Source organism: Etheostoma spectabile, chromosome 4, assembly GCF_008692095.1.
Source record: "Etheostoma spectabile isolate EspeVRDwgs_2016 chromosome 4, UIUC_Espe_1.0, whole genome shotgun sequence".
Taxonomy (NCBI): Eukaryota; Metazoa; Chordata; class Actinopteri; order Perciformes; family Percidae; genus Etheostoma; species Etheostoma spectabile.
Window position 1 is genome coordinate 28,395,572 of NC_045736.1, and position 27,068 is coordinate 28,422,639.

A 27,068-nucleotide genomic window follows, 5' to 3' on the forward strand; every position below is an offset into this window, starting at 1 on the left:
TGTGTGTGTGTGTGTGTGTGTGTGTGAGCAGTGATTTCTAACCTGCTGCCAAAGATGCTCATCTGCCAGGCAGCGAGCTCAATCTCTTTCATTGTTGTCTATGTATTACGGTAGATGGGGTGAGGTCGCCTCAGCTTTTCATTTATTCCTTATTTAATCAGGTAGTGTCATTGATATTGCAATTGTTATTCATGAGATTCCTGATATCAACAAAGTCACACATTCAATAATCAGTCTAAAATTGAACTGATCATATTGACAAGCCTTGCCTCCCTTAGTTACTGTTGCTATGGCTGTCAAGTTATTGTATTCCTACACAGATGTTGTTTAACACAACAACAGATTTAGCCCTAAAAATTCCTAGTATATTTTTTGCGGGGTCCTTTATTTCAGACAGGGGTAGTTTGTCAGAGGTAGACAAACTAAACTTAGCTATTTGAGATTTATAGCCATCCTCTTTATACATTTCTAAAAATACTGACATATATGTTGCCATTTTTGTTTGTTACACTCTGCATTTTGCTTGATTAAAGATGGTGGCGGTGCTGCTTTTTGTACCATGTGTTGTGTATTGCGTTTGTGGTGTTATGTCCTTGGAGGGCAGGGTGAGCATATCATAATCACTCTGATGTTTCCTTTGTCACTACACCCTGAGGAAGGCGCAAGCCGACACGCATTGGTGTATTTTTAATGTCTTGCTCTGTTTAAAAGCCTTTTATCCGTTTTTGTAACTGAACTTGAATGCATGGACTTGATTTTTTAAGACTTTTTTGGTCATCATTTTTTCTTTTTTGTGAATTGCATTCCCTTCCATGAGCACCGGTAGTTGAATACCAGAAGTGCTCCTGCCACTTCTTTCACTTACAGCCAACTTGTTTTAAAAACTGTAAAAGTAGTCTTAAATATGCACAGGATAGTTACATACATGCTACTGTGGTCAAAGACTGAGGCTAATGTCTAAAGGCTATAAGCAAAAAGCTTTTCTTGTCTTAACAACTACTCAAAGCACAGTTACTACAGTAAAGGGACCATTCACACATAAATTCATACACTGGTGGGCGAGGCTGCCATCCAAGGTGCAACCTGCTCATCAGACAAATATTCACACGCATTCACACACTGATGGGTTTTGCCCAAGGGCGCTTTGACATGGGACTGCAGGGCCGGGGATTAAACCACCGACCTTCCGATTGATAGACGACCGCTCTATCACCTGAGCCACCACAGCTGCCCAAAAAAGATTTGCATATGTTAAATTCTGATAATCATCATACAGAAAATTCTTTTTCTGTATGCAGTACGGTGTTCAGCAGTATATTAAGACAATTCACTGCCTTTGTTGTGTAACATTGTCTTTGATACAGCCATTCAATCACCACCTAATCCTTTAATAAAGAGGAGAAGAACATCATTAAAGAGCCAGTGTTTCTTGGGGGAACGCAGTGAGGTGAACAGAGTGGAAACTCTGCCAGGCAAACGGTGTCTTTCAAAGTCGGGCAGAGGAAACCCTGGGAACTTCACTCTATAGACGAGCATTTTAAAGAGCCTAAGACCCGGAGCGCCCGCCTCCTCTTTCTGCCCGGATAAACTGCTTAGACAAATTCTTCAAAGTCTGTATTTCGGAACAGAGAGGAGAGCTGACGTGATAGAGAGCATGAAGACTTGCAGGCTATATAAGAGAGGCTATATAACATTTGAGTGGCAGCCTAAATGTGGGTCATTCTACTTAAAAAACAGTTAATCCCTCTTTTATTTCACTTTTAACCATTTTCATAAGAAAGAAAGAAAGAAAATGCAAGGACCAGCCAATGATTTATGTGTGTGTGTGTGTGTGTGTGTGTGTGTGTGTGTGTGTGTGTGTGTGTGTGTGTGTGTGTGTGTGTGTGTGTGTGTGTGTGTGTGTGTGTGTGTGTGTGTGGTGTGTGTGTGTGTGTGTGCGTGTGCGCGTGAGAGAGATTCAGGGTACTGTTGTTGGACTGGCTCTTGTAAGTAAAGCGTCACAACTTTAGGCTCTCTATGCTGTCCTCCTTCCCGACATATCTTCCGTGTGTGTGTGTGTGTGTGTGTGTGTGTGTGTGTGTGTGTGTGTGTGTGTGTGTGTGTGTGTGTGAGTGTGTGAGTGTGTATGTGTTCCAGGATGCGCACACTTCTAAGTGTGTCTTGAAATCTGTACACATCGCTCTTTTAACTGCCTGGACTGAAATCTCTCCAAGGTGTGAGTCTTGGAAACACGACAGCCTTTATTTGCCACAGTGTGAGAGCTTGCTGAGGATTACAGGAAAAACAGCTAAAACCTAAAGCTGTCTGAAAGAGACACCACTGTTTACTAATCTGACCCAAGCATGGGACAATTGTGTAATTCACATTTGATCAATTAAGAACCCAAATCCCTTCCAGTATGCTTTCCTCTCTCGTCTTATGAGACTAATGGAAGGTGTGAAGTGAGTCTCAGGGAGCTGCTGAACTTTGCTTGACTTGTAATATGATTTATTTGACTTTTAAGCCCTTTAACAATCACCTGTTCTATCCATTGTGTTGAACAAGCTGTTAAAAAATGTATTAGTAAAACACACTGGCAGTAACCTGCTATTGTTCAAAAACAGTGACTCAGACTTGATGCTAATCTGCAGACGACTTGACTTGAAAGCAGACAAAACTCCAAAGTTTTATTAGTGTATTTAAAGTGAAAAATCTTGAATGCAAATGCAAAAAAAGGTGCAATGTGTCGCATTTCACTAATCACTCAAATTTGTCTGAGCCATCAGTACAATTTCTAATGGCTAAAAAAACTGCACGTGAAGACAAAGACCTACGCCAGGCCTTATGACATAACCTGACTCGCACCTCTTGAAAAATGTAACTACACGTCGCAGCGACACATGTCCATACCATAAAACAGCCTTAACTGATAACTTGTAGCATCTTTTTTGCTACTATTGAGCTCTATGCCAGGGCCAAGTCAAGTCAGCAAAGTCAAGCACCGTATTTTCTAGACTATAATTTGCTCCGGAGTACAAGTCGCATCAGTCAAAAAATGCATTGTGAAGAGAAAAAAACATATAAGTTGCACTGGACTACAAGTCACATTTATTTAGAAATTTATTTCACAAAATCCACGACCAAGAACAGACATTTAGCAAACAGAACAACAGGCTGAATACAATATTGTTATTGTATATTCAACTATACAATAGCACACATAACAACTACCAGGGCGTGGAGACGTAACTGCACCGCTGACAAGCCTCTTCCGGCAGCACGTTGTTCAAGCACCCATCTGTGGACCCGTTCTTCCAGCTCTGCCACGCTGCTTTCAGCCCGCGATTAGCTTCCTTTGTTTTCTTCATTTGAGTAAGACTAACCTTTTTGCCAGTCCCTCGCAAGTTTCTCACTCTATTACCAATTTTGGCTGCATATTTTACTATGATCACCCTGATACGAGTTGATGAACCACATGAACAGTTTTGGAAATATTATTTTAAGTTACAAAAAGTTCTTTAGTGCTGCTTTAACGGAATGGCAAACTAACATCAGTGACTCAATGTGAATTTAGAGTGGTGCTGACTTTTTATTTATGACTAGCAAATGTAATAATCTCCTGCGCTATTACATAAGAAGTGTTTTTTGGCCTGTTGGTGAATGACCTGAGAGTTTTGTCATTTAGGCGTTCTTAACTGTAACACAGAATTTCTCTTCGGGGATCAATAAAGTATTTTTGATTCTGATAATTTGGGTTTAAAACAAAATATAAACAATTTTTTTTTTTTTACCTTAAAGTTTTAGATATTATTTTGATAACAGGTAGATGGTTGTGAAAACACGAGTTATGGCTTGCCTAGAACGCAGCATTAGTAGAGCCTCATGCATGAGGTGAGCGTGGCTGGTCGTCTTCCGTGACCTAACGCCACCCACACACCCACACCCACACCCACACACACACTATTCAAAAATAGCGGGTTTGGTCAGGACACCCCCGTCTGACTCTGGCGATGATGACGCAGTGATTAGTGACAATTCTCTCTGGCTCGCTTGGAACCTCGACAGAGGTGATACTAAAAAAAGTACCTGTGAGCAGGTAGCAGAGACTTTTTATCATAAGGGGAAACCAAAAAAGGCAAGTCGAGTTGAGGCGAGTCGAGCAGGTACCATGTACTGGAAAAACACTTGAAATGTATTTTTGATTGTGTACATCTACATTTGCGTATGTACTTTGGTTGAGGTTTTTAAATAAGCCATTTCAGGTTTGTACTACGCCCTCACATGTATTCTTGTATTTCTTTAATGTTATTTGTTTTTTTATGTTCTGTGAAACAAATAAACTGAAGAGATTTAGTTTGCAAAATAGGACTCATGGGACTTGATAATTAATATTGACATCCATGAGTGAAGTGACACTAATTTGTCAATGACATCTGACATGTATATTGAGTGAGATCTTTATGTGGTGGGGGTGGGTGATATGGGTAAACTCTTAACATTCTTAAATACTACATCAATATTTCCTTTCAACATGATCTCAAAGCTCGCTTAAATAGTTAGATTTGTCCTGCTGTATTGTCAGGATGTTGTTACATCTTCGTTGTGGCTTTGATCCCTCTTTGTCATTTGCTTTGGACTGACAGTAGGTACACAGTCTCCTGTGAGTGCTCCCCTGTGGCAGCCGGCCACCTGCTCCAGTGTTTAACAGATGTGACGGCAAACCAGGGCCAAGCTTAGCCGTTATTAAAAACACACAGTGTCAGGCTTCGGTGGCCACGCTCGGTGCTGGTGATCCCTGCTTTGTCTCCGTACGCCGTCTGTGTCAAGCCTCATTACAGGGGCTGGGGCCGAAATGGGCCGAGCTGCATCTTTGCAAGATCCTTTTTTCTGGTAACTGCTTTGATGACAGGGGTTTATGACAGCAGGGGGGGGGGTGCTGTCTTGTAGAAATATTTCCATCAAATGTTACTGTCTGTCTGGTCTAGAAGATGTCATACTGAGACCATCTGGCGCTGTGACAACTACAACTTGGCTTCATGAGCTGAGAATGACATATTTGCACCCTTCAATCAGAAATATGGCTAATTAGACAGTGGCACTTGGAAAGCTTCAGATAGAAAATATTCCAGTGGGCTCATTTGTAAACTTCTATTGCTCAGCATATCAATCGTTTTTTGGTTTAAGATGCTGTTACTTTGCAAAGAACACAGAAAGAAAAAAATCCACAGAGGGAGACACATAGAGATAGAGCTTAGAAAGCGAAGGATTTAGCAGACAAACAATAGTCTAGATCAGTTCAGCATGGATCAGAACCCCAAAAGCCAGCTTGTGCTGAGGCTCTAATTAAGCTCTGGGTCTTGTAAGAGCCGCAGCACGGCGCCACAGCCATTACAGAGTACTTCTTGAGAGATTAAGAGCCCTTGGACTGTCAAACAGAGTTTCCAAGGCCTCTACCTTAAAGTCCCTGACAAAAACAGCTGAGCTTACATCTCCACATGGTGCTTACCTTTGGCTTTGAAGAAAGGACGGAGGGGCTCACTGTTGTCAGAAGGGTCAAGTTTAAAAGGCAGCACTGAGCTTGCCGCAGCTCAGGCCTTGAATGATTATTAGAAAAATGGAAAACGCTAATCTAAAAAGCCATGTTGGCTGTTTTTAATAGACCTTAACAATGTTTGATCTCTAGGGCTCTAGAGACAGTGCTGTCAACAGAAATGTGCATAAAGTGCAATTCCTCTGACAAAATAATGTATGCAGATACCAACGGTCTTCATTAATTAAAGTCAAGCAAGTATTTCTAGTCCTGCCACGATTGATAAAATACCTTCTGGTAGAGAAAAAAAAAGAATTATGTGTGGTCTATTGACTTTTATATAACAGTTAAAAAGCATATTTTTCATGCTTCCAACATGGGAGTTGGAGCGAAGGTGTTTAATGAACTGGAAAGATTTCAAGTGTTCATGGATTATTAAGTCCTCAGAGAGATGAAGGGGAGAGCAGAGTAGGCGCTTTGTCAGGCTCACTGAACAAGAGGATCTGCCGGTATTATCAGTAAGGAGAAATAAGACCTCCCAGAATCCCCCCAGAGGCACAAGCTAGGGATGTGCTCACACAGATTTCATTAACCACCATCTACTGTACCATGGAAAGGCACCGCACCACAAAAATGCTAAAAGTTATTGCAAAGAAAAAGTTTATGTGGCCATTACTAGAGGAAGGCGGGCATCAAAACCACTTCATGACGCTCTCATCATTGAGAACCAGTGCTAATTAAGCACTATTACACAAGAGACATAACATCATTATTGGCATGACAGTGATGCGGCTAGGCCCAAGGCGCTTGCAAAGAGGTTCGAAAGCATCACTGTCTTCTGTCAGAGCAAGACTCAAGTCTTAGCAAGGTAATATGCAAGCCTTTAACTGTCGCTGACCATGAACACTATTAAAATATAGTAGCATTGGGTTGAGTGAACCTTGCACATTTTCCTTTCAAAGTGTTTTGCACACATAGCTGACAATATAAAAGTTGTGCTGTACAATCACACCACAACTGCTTTAAAAAGCTTTACAATAACCTGCATTATGAATGCAGTCATGACCCGTCGGCCATCATTAACCAGTACTACTAGTTGTACATTATTCTAGTAGGATATATGTAATGATTAAACATACAAAATGTGTCAGAAGGCTGGCCAAAGGCCATGCCAACCTCACTATTTCTTATAATTCTGGGTTAATAGACAAACTATTAAGCTCCTAGCTGTATTATTACTGTAATTCAGTCACTCTTTGGGTTTGCTGCCTGATGAGTATACAAACAGAGAAATGCAAACTAGAGCTGTGGCTCTCCATCTGACCGACCAGAGAACAACTTATATACCTTTCAATTCTCTCGTTTGTCACGTCTGTGGATACAAAAGGAAACGTTGGCTGCCAAATGGTCGGCTGATGTTTTTCTTTGGAAAATGAAAGACAGAAAAGTAGAGCTGCAATGCTTGATCAATTAATCGATTTGTTGATAGATAGATAGACAAATAATCACAACTATTTAGTCAAATCAATTCAACATTTCCAAATGTCTCTTTTTCCAGCATCTCATATGTGAGGATTTACTACTTTTCTCTGTTTATGTGAACATCAACTTAATGGACAGTTGGTAAGACAAAAGGACATCTGAAGAAGTCACCTTAGGATCTGTTTTTTAATTTATTTTTCAACTACTTGAGAAAATAATTGGCAGATGGTCAAATTCAGCCATGTAGAAAATAGTTGCACAAGGCTGCTAATGTTTAAAAACAAACTGGCAAGTATGAAAAGAAATAGTTTCCCAGCCAAGACTTGGGTGGAATGACAAATTCCTTTCATAACTCTTCAGAGAGCATCACTATCATTAACCTTTTAAAACGGAATACACATTCACAGTGCATCAGAAACCATCAGTGTTATCTCTGTTGTCATGTAGGGCCGGGGGGCTTGGCTTGTCCAAGGGCAGCAACATGACGAATGACTTGTCGTCTTGAAGCCAGCACATTGACTTTCCCTACAGAGCCTCAGTGGCAGACAGAGTAACTGACAAAAGTAAAGACTGCTGTGAGACAGACAGAAGAGGGTGAATGGCCTGCCAATCCAGGATAACTGACAGGCACGGTGACACCGTGACCAAAGAGACAGCAGAACAAAAGAAGTGACAGCCCTCTTTCATATACCATGTTTGTGCTGTTATTATTAGTCTATTGGGGGTGGATAAGTGGGGGGCTTTCTGACCCCAATATCAGCATCCATAATTCATTTATTATGCCAATGCACAAAACCCATCTTTTCCCTGAGACGAGCAAAAACCTTTTAGTCTTAGTGTTTCATAAACAGACCTGATTAAAGCCGAACAATTTTGCAGAAACATCAGACTTCCCCGGTTACCTTCCCCTGATGGGAGGGAGAAGAGTGAGAGAGATCCACGGAGAGCTCAACCATTACGTTCATTTAAACCAGCCACCACTCACCTAGCACCCTGTGCAGTAAATGGAGATGTAATTTGGTGTGATTGGAAGATAACACTTAGCCAAGGTACATTATGGATTAAAAGAACGTGGGGAAAAAATTGATTTGAGCGTGGTACAGAAACCAGTCCTGGGCAACACAGCTAGTCAGAGTCACACACTGTTTCCAGTAAGTTTCCACTCATTAGACCGGATTGCCACTTGAATCCAAACACTGTCAGATGAATGAACCAGCACTCTGAATGAGCCGTCTCAATTAAAGACGTAGCAAAGCCCGCGAAAGATCAGAGAATGGCAACACGCTGTAGGTTTTGTTCTGAGGCACCACACGCCAGTCACACAGCAAATAATCTACCCACATTTTCTCCACTGAAGTAATAATCATTCAGTCAGCTAACATTGAGTAGGACTTCAATATAAAATACTTTTTTATGCTACAATCTAATCAAGGATCAAATGATTTTGAGAACAGAATCGGAGACGGTGGGTTCATACTGAGTTCACCTGACTGCAGAGAATATTCAAACAGAAAGGTAGAAGATAGTTTAACATCTGGGGAAATTAATAAAAATGTATTAAAAAAAAATCAAACAGGCTTTACTTAACTTTTTTGAAATAAATCCTACATGCAAATTCAAATATCCCAAACCAAGAATGTACAGCATTATGAATTTTAGGATTGGGGCAACTAAGAATTATTTGCATCATCCAACCAAACAAAAATCAAAGATATTCCATTAACAAGGATTGAAAACAACAACAACAACAACAACAAGTAGAAAATCGCCACATTTGAGATGCTTGAAGCAGAACCTGTTTGCCATCTGATCGATAAAAGCCGATTTATCAACTAACCAATAAATTGTCTCAGCAATAATCGGGGGTTGTACCAAAGTATTGTTTAAAAGAGCCTTTTAAAAACACACAAAAAAAGCATGAAGCTGTTCTTGTGAAAACATAATCGCTTTGCGTTAATGGTACATCTATAACTCGCATGCATGCTCTGTTTTCTTTGGTAGAAAAAAAAAAGAAAAGGTGCAAAACAAGCACTGAAGTGTTAAATATAAACTTTAGTGAAAGTCAAACAGGGGTTAAAGCCGGAAAGCTCAGAGTCAGCAATCAGTCGACAATGAGGAGGTGGGCAGTGGTCGGCACACACTAGCAGACACATTGAGAGAGCTGTCACCTCTTCGTCACCCCCCTCCTTTAAGAGCAGCGCGCCACCTCTCGCTGACCCCTGCGGCCAGAGTTCAGGCTGCTCAGCTGCAGGAGCTCCAGCCGGCAACAACTCCACTCCGCTCTTCTCCCACTCAGCCAGGGATACGAGTGGAGGAGCGTCAGAATAAAATACCAAAACTGACTATGGCTCTTTCCGAAACAGCAAAAAGCACAATAAAACAACCTAAAAAAATAAAACAATAGGCTGAAAAACTCTTGCTGAGGTTTTAAAGAGGCTCGGTCACAATACCTGGCAGACTTCATAGAGTAGTTTATATTGCTCCTCAGGCTTCTGCAGGGTACACAGGCTGCATCCCATGGTGGAGGAGATCACACCATCCAGGCTGTCCCTCCAGCCACTCAGACAGAAAGAGAGTGGACGATTCTTTTTCTTCTTCTGCTCTCTGAAGTGACTCCCTCTGTCTACTCACAGCCACACGACGTATTTGGCTGACAGGATTGACTTCCCCCCAGCTTGTGGCAGTACTCTCCACTCAGCCTCGTCTCTCTCTCAAACACTTCCCCCCCCCTCCTTGCCTCACATGCTCCCTCCCTCCTTCTCCGATGCTCTCTAGCCTTCTGCTGAGCTTACGGGGGGCCAGTGCCAGAGCTTGGCTTTATACACCCCCTTGGCCACTCATTGATTATTCATGATGGGGGCTAACTCATTAATGGGTTTTACCAAAGAGGCTGACATGCGAGATGAAGCCTTCTTAATTAATAAGCACCATTACATCTATTGTGCAGAAAGCATGTTGAGTGACAGAAAGGCATTTCATGACACACACTCATATGTTTCCCTCAAGAGGCCCCCCCCTTAATCACGTTTGTTAACAGTTCCAGACTTTTAATTTGAAACCCTCAGTGTGACAAGAAGTCATTCATCTATGACAACAGATTAGAGCGCTACATATTTGTGACTTATGCTTCCAAAGCTATCCTCTGCAGTTCTGTTACAGCGTACCCTTCTCGTGCCCCAGTTAAATTAGCACTTGGTGACCTCTGGTATACTAATCCAGCCAAAAGAGACACTGAGCCTTATTTCCTCATGTATGTCTCTCCAAATACACAGGCCCAAAGCCAGGGAAAACAAATAAACCAGATACATATTCATGCTGGCTCTCCCCAGAGCAGCCGGACAAGCCTTTACCCAGCAGAGCATCTTACGCATAGTGTCATACAGTACAGTTCTCTGGGTTCTTCTTGCTGCCCTATGTGCAGACAATGGGTATGGCTTCATAAGCCGGACCTGGCATGCTGTCTTCTCTGGTGCCATACATCCAACCAAAGACAAATGTCCATTTGGGGCCAGAAGAGCAAAAACTGCTGTTGCTGGTCTTGCCACATTACAGGCAGAAAGTGTGATACAGTATCGAAGCAGCAGGAGTGCAGTATTTGACGTTTTTGTTTACACCTTCATGATGCAATCCCCACTCTCTTTGCGAAATATGGTTTTAAGCCGCGTACCTAGATGGATTTCATGACATGTGCGCGGGGGTGGGGGGGTGGGGGTCCTGTGGGAGAAACCCTGACTGCTGGTGATAGCCAGATGTGTCCACTGATCCCTATCTATCAGCACTTCCTGCGCTTCTCCAGGACAGCCAAATTATTAGCGAAGCTCCCCAGTCAAATGTCGAGAAAATTTTATGTAAATCTTTTCAAATGCCACAGAACAAAACTACACAAGGAACACAAAGCAATAATCAAAGCTGTTCTAGGATGGCAAATAATAAAATGGCCATATTTCAGACTGTCAAAGGACGAAAAGCAAAAGATTGATTCCACTAGAGTTCTTGGTTACAAACATTGCCACAGGTTGTTATGGCAGAATTTACAGTATGTATTGGCAAAACCATTCCTGCCTCAAGGACAGTTTATTTTATTTTATTGTATTTGATCAGAATTTGTATTCAGCTTCCCCAATTTCAAATCTACATAAAACACTTGGATGGGAATTTGGCTGATGAGATTTCACTTTTCCATTTAATCTTTATGTTTGTATTCTATCCAACGGCTATTAACCAAAAGCTGTCTCCACATAAATTCTCATCTATTTCCCACGAACCATAACCACACAGAATACTGGACAATCTAAAAATCAACAAAAAAAAAAGAAGAAAAAGAGAGATCTTAAAATAAGATCCTTCAGGCAGGATAAGCGATGGTGACAAAACGTTGCCTCGGGCAAACTGTGAAGGTATCTGTGTGAACCTAACAATCATTCATAATAACAGCGGGCTTTGCTTGTCTGTTGGCCTAACTCAAACTTTCATCCAGAGTAGCATGAAAAACTAATTCTACGCTCACATTAGCTGTACTGTTGCGCCTGGGGCTGGGATCAGTGGAGAGTTTTCGCCGGCGCTCTTGCTCGCCTAATCTTTCTTTCACACTGAGATTATCCCATTCACAAAGTCAAAACGGAGACAGCGCTCTGATATGAACATCTGCACTAAAGGTTATGGCAGCTGTTGCAGAAAAGATGTGCGCATTAATGAATAATCAGCAGCAGTAAAATATTGAGCAGAGAAGTTAACAGAGGACCTGTTCAACCACAGTGTCTGCACGCTGGCCGTCGTCGTGTTCAGAGATTTCATTTGGTCTATGCTAATTAAATTTCTTGCCATCACCGGTGACAAAACCCTTCTTCTCCGTCCCTGTGGTGTGGTTTTATCTGTTCAGCACAGAGACACAACACACATTTCAGCTTTTATTCATTACTGGTCTAGACGGTGACACAGTGTCGGAGGTTCCTATCTCAGTGGGAGTGAGACCAAATGATAATAATGTCATGTGGTTTGTTAAAATAAACATCAACATTGGTTTTTTTGTTGTTGATAGAGACAAGAGGTCTAGAGGTTACCACATATCCTCCCAATTAGCAATGTGGTGCTAGGATCCTGTGCATTTGATCTATGCTTGGTTGGATCATTCATATTCATAGAGGCTGCCCGGTGTTGTTTCAGCGTCCCATTGGGCCCAGTTTAAGAGTCATGGCTCTAACTAGAGCCACAGTGGGATCAGGTGGCGATCAGTGCAGAGTACACCCTCCCTGTGTGGTTTAGAACCCTCTAACACATCGTCTTCTCACTCTCTGAGCTCTTTGTGCTCCTCACATTTCTTACAAAATGGACAATTTCACCTGAAGAATATTGCTTTGACAAACAAAGCATACAGTTACTATATGGGCTGGAATGTACTGTATAATAGTATGTCAATTTACATTTTATTTTATTTACTCATAAAATAGTGAGAAATGGCCTTCACAATTTCCAATAACCCAAGGTAAGATTGATAAATGCCTGTTGTGTCCAATCAACAGTTCAAAACCACATATATTCAATCTATTATGGAATAAAATAGAGAAACGCTGCAAATCTTCACACTTGAGAAGCTGCGACAAGCATCTATAGAGGAAAAATGGCTTAAATGATGACAATGAAAGAATAGTTCAACATTTTGGAAAATATGCTTATACACTTTCTTACCAAGAGTAAGATAACATGATTAATACCGGTCTTATGTTTATACCATAAATAGGAAGCTTGAGAAAGCAGCCAGTTACTTATTAACTTAGCTTAGCATAAAGACTGAACACAGGGGAAAACTACTAGACTGGCTTTGTCTACGACAGACAAAATTCACCTACCAGAACCTCTAAAGCGGTTGGTAAACATGTTATATCTCATACCACTGAAGCATGAACACAATTATCTACCGTGTTATGGTATGCGCATGACTTTTCCTTTGCCGGTCAAGAAATAGTCAGGAATTTAACCCCTGTAAAATACAAAATGCTTCTGTTTTTGTACAGATCATTTTCAAAGTCCATAGGCAAAAAACCAAATAAGCACATTTACCAAATGATTGACTATCTTAAGATTTACAGTGTGTAACTTATATAGATATATCCTTATATAGATGACCCTAATAGTCTTCAGTCTGCATGATGGCATCACTGCAGATCCCCTGAAATTAACTCAAACTTTCATCCTGCCACGTGGAAAATTGCCAAGCCTTATACATTGTGGGAAGCGAGATCTCAGTGATTAGAAAAGAGAAAGAATTTTTTAAAAAAGGTGGGCTTAACAGGGTGTCGAGACAAAGTCTGCAGAAGGTGACAACGTGGCAACACGTGAAGAAACAGGACACTGATGGCTGATAGTGATAACACAAGGAAAAAGCATGATGTCCAGGTCCTCTCACACGACTGTAATGCACTGTCCAGACGGCAGGATGAGGGGAAGGGGTGTGGGTGTGTGTGTGTGTGTGTGTGTGGGGGGGGGGAGGGACGGCTGGAAGGCGAGGAACGATAGAGTGACGGGGGAAATCTAAATTGGTTACATATTGTGAATCCATGAGGAGAACGTCCTGTGGCTTGTCTGTTGTATAAAGTCATTGTTCCTTACACCAGCAGAAGCTGGATTAACGTCACTTTACGTCATCTTATTTGAGTTTAGAAGTAAAAAATCAGGACTTTCCACTGTTCTCAACTGTTCATACCTCTGTGGGATAAAACCACGAATGCTGAAAACATAAACAGGCAGATGATTAAATGTTGCTTTTTCCAACATGACTGGACAGACAGACTGGTTGGAAGTGGGATGCTCCTACAAAGAGTACCTCTTCCTAATAAGGCCCCCTTCATAAAGGGTTTATAATTCACTTTTAATAAGCCATTAAAGCCAGTAGTTATAAACGTAAGTAAGTCAAACAAAAACAAACTCTGTTTTTGTTGAAATTCACTACAGGCTCAGGACCTATTCATGCACAAATGGAGAGATGTGCTAGACCAGCGCCCTGAGCGGTTGGGCGGTACAATGCCTTGCTCAAGAGCACTTGGCAGTGCCCAGGAGGTGAACTGGCATCTCTCCAACTACCAATCCCAACCCAACTCCCTACATACTGAGCTCTAACAAATGTGTTGAATACAATTCCGTCCATTGCAAAGCCACTTTCTTTTAATATTTATTTTTATTTATTTAATATTTCCATTGTTAACTCCCATATTTTACTTGCTAGCTGTCTTCTTCCCTGCCGCCACCTGTCGATCAGTAGAATAACGTGAAGCAGGAAAAGTGTTTGGAGTCCCCATGTAACATTGCTCCATAGGGCTACTTGTGGTCAAAGTTACATGACTGGTACAATCGCATACGTGGAATGTATAAGTAGTGGCCTTAAACGGTCAAACATCCATTGGTTGGGTCCCTTTGATTAAAGAGCCACTCCACCGATTTGATACAATGATTAATTTACCCCTGAAGAAGAGTCCTAAACTAATGAAAACAGTTGTATAATGTCTTCTCCGTTACAAACTGGAGGTGCAGAGTTTAAAAGATGTGGCATTCGTCAAATATGGGAAATGTGGGATCCAGCCTTTTTAGACCTTGACCAATACTACGGTTCACAAGTCAAACTATCTCAACCTCTGTTGCTTCAATTTGGACCGTCCTTTGCAAGTTCCTGAACTTAATGGAAGTGCAACGCTAAGCCCCTAGAACAACCCTTCATTACGAGGGAAAAGCAAGAGCAAGTGTCATGCTGGAATAAGATATCACCTTACGTTATTATTAACAGGCCTATGCACTAGGGAATGATCTATGAAGCACTAATAAAGTAATCAGTTCCAACCTTACAAAAGGGTACGTCATTAGAAAGTGGTCACAACCAAAGTTAGTTTGACAGAAAAACACTAATAATATGTTATACTGAACTGCTTTATAAAATATATTGTTTTCCTCTGAAAACTTCTTTCTGAATCATCAATTTTCTCAAGCGATAGTCAACAGGTTTGGGCCACTGAGTTGATTTTGACCATATCTTCATATGGTTTGGTTTGAGCCCCCATATCAGTTCTCTAATCTGTAGAGGATATGAGAGGAAAAGGGAGCTACAGTTCCGGCCTGTTAATGGAGATACCACATGAGCATACAGGAGCGGCAAAAGGGAGCGAGAGCTAACACAAGGGATGTTTAAAGAAGGTGCGAAGTAGGCACATACACAGGAGATGGAGAGACACAGAGAAGCCACAGAAGAGGGAACGGGAACAGAAACTAAATGTGTGGAAGAGTTTAATGAGTCTCCAGTCCCTCTCAACTGTACCGCTGGGGCCAGCGCGGTGCGAGGATCAGTGTATGTGTGTGTGTGTGTGTGTGTGTGTGTGTATCCACCTCTGATACACTGGGCTGTGCATAATTTATCAGACAGCTGTCAGCTTTGTACTATTATTTACTCTGCGAGCTAGATCCTGTGCCAACAGGGAGCCCAGCCAGCAAAAGTGACAGCCACCAAAACAGTTTAATTGGAGACTCACACAACTAATAATGCCATCACTATATCCTATTAGTGTAATACCTTAAGTATGAGGGGATGTTACTAAGACTGATATGTTAAAATGTTATGATAATGCCCCTTTCACACACACATCCCAATGTATGACACTGGATATTTTTAGGATTTTGATTTTTGTTGGTATAAATTGTAAATCTGAAAAGCTTGTTCCCCTTTTTTCCAAGCTCCCTGAGGCTGTTTCCCATTATCAACAGCTTGGCAGTAAAATGCACAGAAATGTTCTCTGTGCTGTATAAAATCATCTTTATTTTTTTGGGGAAAAAACAGCTTCAGGCATTTGTTGTGGTGCAATCACTAAGTTGGTTTACACAAACAGTACGACGCAAAAGCAATTATCAGTTTTTGTGTGTTTTCATCGGACTAGGACCTCTGTTCCTCTGCCAACTTGTTTGAACAGTACCCACTTGTCAAAAAAAGAAAATTCTGTCACGTGCTTGAACTAAAAACACACATCACTCACAACGGAGTAAAGAGGACAGCTTGCTGGCTTTCTAAATGAGCCAGTATTGGTGCCAAGTGGATGCAGGCTTGGGCAGGAAGAGTTGTAGTGTAAATTAATTGGTCTTGGTGCGACAGACTAGCCCTTACAGAGATTCACTTGGCCTGGTCCCCTGCAACCCACCCTCACCTATGAGATACCTGTATTTAGCTCCATAATAAGCAAAAAGAAATTACCACCTAACCTTTGCTACTATAAAAACGTCTCCACTACTGTGTGATGGCGAGGTACAATAAAATACTATTTACAGCTAATTATCCAAATGCCACGACATTCCTGCGGAAGGTAACTCATGGCGCTTGTCAACACAGTTATTAGGCGGGATATTAAAAGGAGTTCATATTTCACCCCCTGTACTTACAACAGGGCTCAATGATGAGACTCCACTCCGAGGCTCCCTGTAGGACTCTGCCAACTCTGGAGTCCACGCAGAGTTCCTGTCACCAGCTAATTCCCCAAGCCTTCATCACTCCCGGCAGTCAAAGTCACCAAAGAAAGCCTTCAGCTACATTGGTTGCAGAGTGAGGGAGCGTGAGTGTGTGTACAAACTGCTGCAGAGGTGGAATAGCTCTGGACTGAGACTGTATAGTTGCATTTGGATAACTTTAACAAAGGGTGTCACGTTTTGCGTATGGAGTGACAGGTTTTGAGAATCATTCTAAAGCAATAGAGATGTATTATATACTGTACATCTGTGGTTCAGCAGTTAGAGTAGGTCATCCATTAATCACAGGGTTGGCGGTTTGATCCCAGGTCCCTACTGCCGAAGTGTTTTTCAGCAAGATAGTGAACTCTGTTTGCTCCCAATTGTTGGGCGAGTGGGTGTGCGAAAAGGTAAATGAGAGGGAACCTGTAAAAGCAATATAAATGCAGTCCATTAACTTCCCAGAAACTTAAGTAGACCCGGGTCTATTAGATTGGTAGATTAGAGCATGGGGCAGGAAGGGATTGGTCAGAGCTGGCGTCATACATGGGGAGATTACTAATGCAGGGAGAAGCCAGGATGAAAAACACAACAGGTGATGCCAGGGGTCTTCAAAGAATTTGAAACTTTGACATTCATCCTCTTAACCCATCTAATACAAGAGTAAACCAAACTGCACAAAGCCAAAGGAAGCTACTATGAAGCCAGACCACTACATCAACAGGTGAGTCAAACCCGTTCCCCCCAAACCCAGGGACACACAGAACACACTCATGAGGGATCAACAAGAACATCCTTAAGACTAACTTGCAACATGTAGGCAGGCAATGTGTTCACATTTCCCACAGCCATTGACAGCACTGGTTGCTTTACAGATGGAAAACTGCAACTTACAGTATTATCACCTCCTGCGCAGGGCTGTCATTTAGAGGTTCTGCCTGTAGCAAGGGAATAACTGGATACAAGATACTAAATAATAACAGACCCTTTGGTGATCTCTAAACGTTATGGCAATTCTGGTTCAGTTCCTGTAGTGGAAAGGGGGAATATGTCAACCCGTTTGAGTGAAAGGTTCCACAGAGTGAGTTATAGCCAAAGGTCCATGTTCAGCCCTCAATCTCATTACATTACAGTGCTTTTCCAAATGAAAAGCTCTGAGGGAGAGCTGAGGTCATTGAGAGGTAACTGACTGACATGTTGGTTGACACCACTCAAATGTTTCAATACCCAGACGGATAGCTGGCTTTAACTGCCCAAAGTCAGCTGTGATAAATGAGCCCACTACCCTGTAAGGGGAAATGTTATTTTTTACGCACATTCACGTCTTTAGCACTCCACGGGAATTTGATGAAATTGCTGGCTATGCTAACTGGATGTCTTGTCAGTAAATCTCTTTAGTATGTGACCCCCCCAGCGCATTAGTCAGGCCGTGGCCATGACCTCAGGGGCCTTATGGGCAGTGAAGACCAATTCACAGCCACCCTGTTGTTTTTTGCTGAGCCAGTCAGCAATTTGAAAACTGTAAGATAAATTTAAATATTGAATGTCTCCGACATTATTGTAAAAGCTGGTGACATTGTGGTTTAGATGAGCACTGTCTCTTTAACTATTCTAGGATTTTTCAGAGGTGTGAAATGACAAATTCTACAGTGGATGTCATCATTAACCAAGAAATCCCACAGGATCCTTGAGACAATCTGGTTTGATGATGACGGCTGACCTTTTTGACTGGACTAACCACAGAATTCATTTTCGCTGCCACTGGCGCTTTGAGAGTAAAAATGTCTTTGAGCAACACACTTAGCACTGATATGGTGACTTTAGCTTATCTGCCCATGCTCTTATTGCTTTATCCTTCCCATACAGCCCCAGGGCAGGGTTTAAAAGATTATTGCAAGATTGCGTTGTTCTGATTGAAAAAATCCATCAGGTTTTAAAGTGCAAACTGCAATCGGTATAAAATCAAGGGAATCTTCCTTGATGCATTTGGTTATACATGTTCAGATTGTGAGAGAACTAAAATAAAATACATTTGTAACCAGTAAATACACATAGCTGCTATAGAAACAAGTAGCAGTTTGAATGTGGCAGGATTTTACTGATAATGCAATCAGTCATGAGTAGCCTTTAATGAGTTAGATTTGGCCAATAAACTCCTCTCAAATGCTTGCCGTGACACATCTGCTCATGACAATACAAACCAGATTTGCCCAAAGTTAATTTAATTGTCAACTCCTAGGAAATGCAATTGTGTACAATGTCCCCATTCTCTACTACCGATCCAATAATTACCCCAAACTGTGGAGCTTTTAGAGAAGGATATGCTAATGCCATTAGCCTGCATGGGGAATTAATTTGTGACATATGTCAATAGATGTAGTGAAATTATTATGCAAATATAATCATTTAGTGTGCAAATGTGCTATTTAGAAAGTATCCTAATGCTATGGACAGCATGAGTTATGATTTAAAATGGAAATATGAAGGGCAACTGCAAAAAGACGTTGAGGCTGTTGTTTCCCTATTTATTTTTCCAACTAAACAAGGCTTTTAGAGCCTTTACCAAACAGTCAGTGGATCATAATGAAGCCTGTTTTTAGCATGTAGTGTATGTCTTCAGAATGAAAGACATTAAATGCTTCAATTACGATGACACATTTGGCTGCCAGAACAACAAGAAAATATTAATATCAATATAAGGCGCTGGTCCAAAACATTTCATTTCTGATTCGGTGGAGGCTCAGTATATTTCACTCAAACTGGAAATTGGAAAATGGCCTCAAAGTGCATGTTTCTCCTTTGATGCTCTGAGCATCATTAGCCCAAATATAATTTCTCAAGAACGGTTTCCACCAACACATCTTCAGAAGGAGTGCGTTTGATTGAAAATAACAAGAACTGCGAATTCAGCCTCCCACCCCAGCACTTCTCCCCCTTCACATCCCAGTCCCCTTCCAAATGGAACCAGAGGAAAATAGAAGCATGCTTTTAAGGAATCTAAGCCTGTAATTTCTATCTCATTCCAACTTCATTTGCGCTGAAGTACCCTGCCTTTACAGAGGACAATGCTGTGGGGATGCTAAGATTACCCAGTCCATTAAGAGAGAAAGAGAGAACTGTCTACTCTTTCGAGAAGAGCAGGGGAGCAACGGGTAAGAGACACAAAAGAGCAACAGACAGAGGTGAATGGTGGATGGAGGGAGCAGGGACTGGTGGCGCTAATGAAAAGAAGAAAAAAAAGGAGCAAAGGGAAAAGGAGGGAGAGAAAGATAGAGCAAAGGCTGCAGTTTAATGAGGAGACAGCGATTTTAGGAGCGAGCAGAAGGGGGATGGTTTGATCTTTGACCTCTCAGATCCCTCGGTGCGTGTGACAGGCCTGAGTTCAGACGGAGGATTAAGGTAATCAAGGGTAGTAATGAGAACAGAGCACACATTCATGAGCCCAGACACTCCCTGAAAGAAACATGTATGCACCTTACTCTCCTTTCTCCTGAGTGTGTGTCTGTACCTACACATCATCTTTGCCTGTGACAGAAGGGGGCCACTGCAGACAGATATAGAGGTGTGTATAATAATGCCCACGGATACCCCTCCCCATTAATAGGATACCTAGCCTTTGTCCCACTTTTAGAGGACACTTCAATCCAACTTGACGGGAATGAGTTATTGGTGAGTGGATATTTGAGTTACCAGAATCACCTGGGGTGAAGCTACGCTGTGGTGCGGAAACACAAATTTGACTAACAGAGATTCAACAAGCGACAATTTTGATAACGGATTGTTCATTTCTGTCACTGAATTAGCAAAGAATGCCAAACATTCGCTGATTCCTGCTCCTGAAATGTGCAGCTGGAACCAACTTGAAGTTTATGAACCTTCTGAGGATCTGAGATTCTGAGATTTTATAGCCCAAACCAAATAATTATTAGATCAATTAGCAATAATCAAAATGATTGTTAGAGCAGCCATACTACACTAATAAATCAATTAGGGCAGCAAATTATTATTATTTACATTACTGATTATTTTCTTGATTAAAAGCCTACTGCTGGCCAATCATTTGGTCTCTAAAACCTCCAAAAGCAATACAAAAATACAAGGTGAGTTCAACAAATTTCGTGTTTTGTACAAACAACAGTCCAAAAGCATAAGATAAAAAACATTACAATTATGGACAGGGAAAGGTTTGGCATCTTTGCTCAACCGTTGATTAGTTTTCTGTTCGACCAATCTATCCGCCACTCTAAAAATCATGACCTCTATTCAAAAGTGGGTAGATTGATGTTAAGATCCACTTCAATGCATTTTTCTTCTTTATGATTAATAATAATGGATAGTTGTTATATGTTAATTTTCTCTCCTTATACATTAAGTTTCTTTATTACTTCTGGCACCTCAGTTTGGAATGCTGAACGTGCACCAACAGTTTGGTTAAACAAGGGCCGGATTGCAAAGCTCATTTACTGAAAAACATTTTTGCAAAAATCGTGTGATCAGGTACGTGGACAGGAATGAACAACTCAGCTTTCAGAAATCCTGAAAACATTGTTTTAGCACTTAAAAATGGACCACTGTTTAGCTAAGGTGGATAAAGGCTTTTCAAGTGAGGATACAATATAAAAGAAATAAGGTATGCCAAAAAATCCAACATAAATAGCAATATTACAAAAAGAGAGAAACTGCACTTTGTAGACCTTTTTAAATCCTTACACTCAGCACAGTAGCAAGAAGACGAATAACAACCTTTGTGTATCCCAGCAGACACCCTGACAAGGCCAAGAGTGAGGAGGCACCTTAAAAGGCTACGCTCCGTCTGCAACAGACTGGTGGAACATGACTTCATTTTGAGGTCGGCACAATCCCTTCAATCACTTCAAAACTCCTGGCTCTGGTCTTAACACCTACAAAGAAGACGTTTAAGTCCTCATAATGAGGGTTACACATGCGGCTATCATCTTTCACAGGCTCCATTTGACCGCTGCTCCTGTTGGATGGAGTCACGTCCAGTGTTGCACAACCGTGCCTTTTTTTAATCACATGTTTTCAATTACTCTGGGAGAGCACAGAACCAGCTTGTGCTGTAATTCAATAAGAACACAAAGAAGCAGGTCGAGAGGGTGGGACAGTCGGGCATTGTCCTGGGACGGCTGAGTGACAGGGGTGAGTTTAGGTGCTCAGAGCAACACAGTGGTGACTCTGTACCTGTCAGTCAAGCTGTGACACGGACGGCCTGCCGGGGGACCTGGGGGGCACCTTGAGAGGCGAGCGAGGTGAGAGGTCCTCCACCACAGGGCAGTACCCCACCAGCAGGTGACTCCCACCCTCTGGCTTGAAAAAAACCTCACCCAATTAGAAGGGCAGAGCAGCTGGCTACTGCAACACAACAGTCTTTATGTCATTACCCAGCATCAAAAAAGCATGTGGTAATGTTACAAAAAATGTGTGTGTGTGCGTATTTATATACAGTATATATTTATAAATAAAGGTGGGCTATATGGAGAAAATCAAATATTACAATATTTTTGACCAAATACCTTGATTGCAACAATATTGTAGCGTAACAATTGGTGCTTAAACAAAGTATTTACACAATGAGATGAGTTAATAATCCTCAACAATGCAAGTACAGTATGTATTAAGGTAAATAATAGAACAGCTAAAACAGTCTGGTTAGTTCAGAAAATTACATCCGTTTACTGTAATGCAGCCTTTACAACCAGGAAAACACAACAATTATGCCATTTTACAATAAATGTAAGTTGATATCTAGCCTCACATACTAATATGCATATAATATTGATATAATGCGAAATAGCACATATTTTTTCTGCAGAACTTTGCAAAGTTTTCTGAGGTTCAGGCACCACACTTCTCAAGCCAAAATTGGCTGCATTAAAAGCCCTGTTTTGAAATGACTGACTGGTATAAGAAAAAAAAGCAGAGATAGACAAACGGTGGATTTTTGACAACATTTTGTGCTGATCCACCATGTACAATAGATGAGGAGCTACCTTACTGAATAAGTAAAAACCCTGACATGCTGGTGGTGCTGAATGAAAAGTTGCGGTATCACCAAAGACATTAGGATACAAAGAAACCATGGATAGTAGTACCAGATTTCATGGCAATCCATCCTGTAGTTCTCAAGGTTTCAGTAATTAATATTAATGGCAATCACATAGGGATGTAAGGGTCAAATGTCCACAAACCTTTGGCCATGTAGTAAATAGTTCATTAGTAATTACACCGTAGCACAGTCCAACTAAAATATTCCAAACACAAAACTCTAAAAATACTATTTCACTGCTGCCGTTGAATTTAGTGCTGTTAAAACCATATACATTTGCAGTATCTATACGCACTAGTCCGTGCCAAAAGAACTGTTCCTCTCCACTGAGGCTCACACTCCGAGCTCCTTCAGCTCATCTATCTCTGTCAAAGCTTCTCACTACAGTGCTGCTTCCTCAGTCCACCTCTGACTACTTCCTTATCTAGTGCTCTCAGCTAATACGCCATTATTCAGACTGCTTCCGAGCCAGTGGACGTCCCTCAGCCAAGGAAAAAAAAGGATTGATTTTGGCTGCTGAGTGGTAGAGGTAAAGAGGTCTTATGCGTGCCAGTCACGGCTGGCTGTGCTGCCAGCTGGAGGGAATGACTGTGGACAGCAAACTAACAAACCTGGAGATCAACGCTGAATACAAAAGCAAAATGTAAAAAAGAAAACACTGGCTCATTTACTGTTGGAGATTGTGGTTTGTTTTGCTGCTGCCGGACCAAGTTCAAAGATTGTTGTTCCCATCAGTCACTTAGACACAAAAACATAGGAACATAGGGTCCAGGTTGAAAAAAAGCAGCTTGGTTTGTGGCTGATATACTGTATGTTGTACATAGCCCCCTTTGAATATTCAGTGTATAACTGAGTAAAACTTGAAAATACAGTTGACTAATAGGGGTTTTGGAAGACTAAACTATACACTGGTATTTTGGGTTTATTAGATGGGATCCTGTGCTAATAATCTCCATCTTTTATTTTTCATTCCAAAATGGCTTTACGGTTTCAATGTTTCTAACATTTTGCAGAATCGATAATGGCACAGATACTAACATGATTTCAGGTCCTCTGTTAATGCCAATATAAAACTCCATTTAGAGTTATATTCATTCAGTCATAGCCTGGGGGGCCACAGCAGTCCCTGGCTTGATGTTGCCTCACATAAAAATGATCAAGTGAGTCCAATGCAGTGTGGTACAGACTTTAAATTAAATATAAATAAACAAACTTTACATTTGTGGTAAAGTGCTAGTAGCGGTACTATTCTGTATCCTGAATGAAGGTATTGGAATAGGCATAGATTATGGATAGCAATAGATTGCTGCATGGTTGAGTGTTTCCAGTGTAACTGTCTTATTGTCAGAGAACAATCCTCTGACACAGCTTTCACGACCACGAAAGCTCTGAAAAAAACTTTAATTCTTTGAGTGTAAGCACTTTAAGGCAGAGAGTGTCTTTCTATTCAGCAGCAGAGAAAACTCTGGGTACCCCACTGACTTCATACTATTATAATAAAAAAGAAACCTAAGTAAATGTACAATTTAAATACAAACTCATCCCATATTTCGCAGACTGAGGTGGACAGTATAACAAGCAAGTGTATGAGCTTTGATAAAGAAAAGCTCAAATTTAAACCTAAGCAAGCCAGAACAAAAGAAAGGATGATTGGGTTTATGACCCAGCATGTCTCTTCCCCTCTCCCCCCCCCCCCAAGTCCCAGTGGGCTGTCATTAGCTTTTCCGGGGGTAATATCTCTTTCTAATTGAGAGCCCCTGGTTGACATTGTGTCTCACTAACCCCTTGGCTTTGATGCTGTCCTTTCACCTTTGCCTCACCACACAGATGTTCCTAACGGGAGAAACAGGTGAGCAGGTAGAACCATTAGCCAACCTCAGTATCGTTAAAAATGACAGCGTCTCAAAAAACAGATGAAGATAAAGTAAGAAGGACGCTTTGTGTATAGAACTGAATAGGATAGGATGGACCTGACTAATACAAGGTGGAAATGGGCAAGGAAGTTTCTATAAGACTAATAGATGCAGCCAAAAGTACTTTGGTGAAATGTTTTTTTTCCAAGATAACCTTGTGTGTGTGTGTGTGTGTGTGTGTGTGTGTGTGTGTGTGTGTGTGTGTGTGGGATTAAGAGACTGTCAGGCGGGCAGCGTCAGAGAGCACAGCAACAATGAAGCTCATGCACATGCCATGCAAGACCCCAGTCGTCAAGGAAACACAACTTGCTTCTGATCATCGCCATGGCAACCTGCATCACAAAAGTGTCAAGGGCTCGCTTCAAGGGGCCATTGTTAAAAAATTGTCTTTTGCGGTTATCTGTTACAAAAGGAAAATCAGCCATAACACAGCAAACGGGTGGAAAAATTTGTTTTTGTTTTTTTAATTTTAATTTAACGATTAAATATTGTGCAAACTCGACTAACCCTCTGAGGTCACACCATCCTTTCAACTGTGTAATAATCTGAGATAATCCTTTCTAATCAGCAAGAAAAGAATTCAGATGCTGAAATATCACTAAATGTGCCCAAAAATGCTAATATATTTGTTTTTGTTTTTTATGTCTTTCCTCTTACATAGAGAAGGAAAACCGATGCTCATTGATTGGGCAGTCGGTCCAACCCTGTCTACATCAGCGTGCTTGGCCCTGAGCTCCGGCTCAGGTGGCTGTTCAACCAGCTTAGCTACACACAAAGTCATGTTATGCAACCTGAGCCGGGCCGAGAATGTGATTTTCTCCGTCTAGCGGGCTCTAATGCTGCTCCTGTGCAGTGTAATGAGTATGAGGGTCCAGGTGAACTGGAGCGTTTGCTCTCTCTCTCGTGCGCTCGCTATAGTAATGAGATTATTGGTTCAGATGGGAGTTGGAAGGGTTGAAGGATGGCAGAGCTGCAGATATAGAGAGAGTGTGTGTGTGTGTGTGTGTGTGTGTGTGTGTGTGTGAATGAGGTTTACATGCTGCTTGGGTTGACTGCCCTGAGGGGCTGATCAGCAAGCAACGGGCAGAGATTAACCCTGATTACAATCGCAAATCTGCCCCAAACTGCTGTCCTTCGCCAATACATGCAGCACGAGATTTGGATTGTAGAATCCACCGCTGGTGACCACACAAACACACACACACACACACACACACACACACACACACACACACACACACACACACACACAACACACCACAACACACACACACACACACACACACACACACACACACACACACACACACACGGGAGAGATGTCGGGTAAGACGAAGGAGGAGGACATGATAGAGAGCCTACAGTTGTGACACTTTACACAAACAAACTCTCTAGCATGCACTTTCACTCACATTCCAGCATCAACTTGCCTATGCAAAACATACATAAAAAGTGAAACCCTCACAGAGAGAGAAACGAGGCCACAGAGAGTTCAGCTGCCGTCCAGACTAAACAACCCTTTGCGAGCTGTGATCACTTGATCTGCTCAAACGACTGGAAGGTCATGTGATCTGTGAGTGACAGAAGGAGATGTCCACCTCGGGGTTACATCCACACGGTCAGACAATTTACAGACAGCAAAATAGAAAGGTAAAAGGTTGCCATAGAGTGGACCACCTGGGTTCTCCAAAGACCGTCTGTAGGGTGAAATCAATACAGTTGACCTGTCGTCTTGCATACTCCCTCAAAACTGCAGAACATGTTACTGGGAAATATGTACTATACAGCGTGAGAATCTGCTCTTATTAATTCAGTACGAGAGTTCTGGCTTCTTGAGGAACAGCATAGCATGTGTTATCCTCACATTCGCGCAACATTTCTAAAGCTTGGCGGTTGATTGAACGAGCTCTGCCTCCAAATATATTTTTATCTATCTTATTATAAGCAGACAAAAAAAAAAAATCAACAATAAAATTATCAAATAGTTGGGAAACTTTCAAAAACATCCAGGGTTTTTTTCTTTAAAAAAAAACCACACACAATGCCAGACAGTGTTTTGCTGAAGGGAAGTGGGATCAAATAAGGGCAAGGAATAGAGGTGATTTATTAAAGAGAGTTCTGAGCAAGCTTCCAAGGAGTCATATCGCCACCTACTGGTGATATCTGAAAGTCTGGGAGTGAACACATGTTGAGGGAGCCTTTAAAATGTTCAAAGCTTTCTGTTTTGATTTCATGTTGCATACATGCTAAAGAGAGACCCTGTGCTGACTTTTACAGATGTTCAATAAGGAAGAAAAAATGAAATGAGAGGAGGTGGTGAGGTAGAGGAAGAGAAAAGGTAGACAAACACAAAGTGAGCGTAAAAGCGGGCGTGTGGCTTTTCGCAAACAGAGGATTTGTGCTTCAACAGCTTCAACAAGTGGCTTAATCCCAGAGTGCTGTTCTGCGGGGGAGGAGGGGCCACACTGGTGTTTACCTGCTAGATTCTACAGCAGGCCATCAATCTTAATGTGGCCCTCACACCGCCCGCTCCTACTCCTTCTGGCGGTGCATCACTCCTTCTGTCCTCCCATCAAGTACCTCTCCAACATGTCTGTGTGTGTGTTTGGATGTTTCAGGAGCCCAG

The 27,068-nt window shown here is 41.7% G+C and overlaps 1 protein-coding gene across 3 annotated transcripts in view; it reads right to left on the reverse strand.

Annotated features, from left to right (window-relative positions):
• pdzrn3b (PDZ domain containing RING finger 3b) overlaps positions 1-27,068 on the reverse strand; it is a 95,249-nt gene that overhangs the window by 13,709 nt on the left and 54,472 nt on the right. Inside the window, exon 1 of one of the 3 annotated variants that reach the window (XM_032513547.1) lies at positions 9,442-9,693. The exons of the other annotated variants lie outside the window; for them this stretch is intronic. Within the exon in view, the coding sequence (XP_032369438.1) occupies positions 9,442-9,510 (69 nt within the window). The 5' untranslated portion in view covers positions 9,511-9,693. Of the gene's footprint in view, positions 1-9,441; positions 9,694-27,068 lie in introns of those variants that run through there. 3 annotated transcript variants of the gene reach the window in all.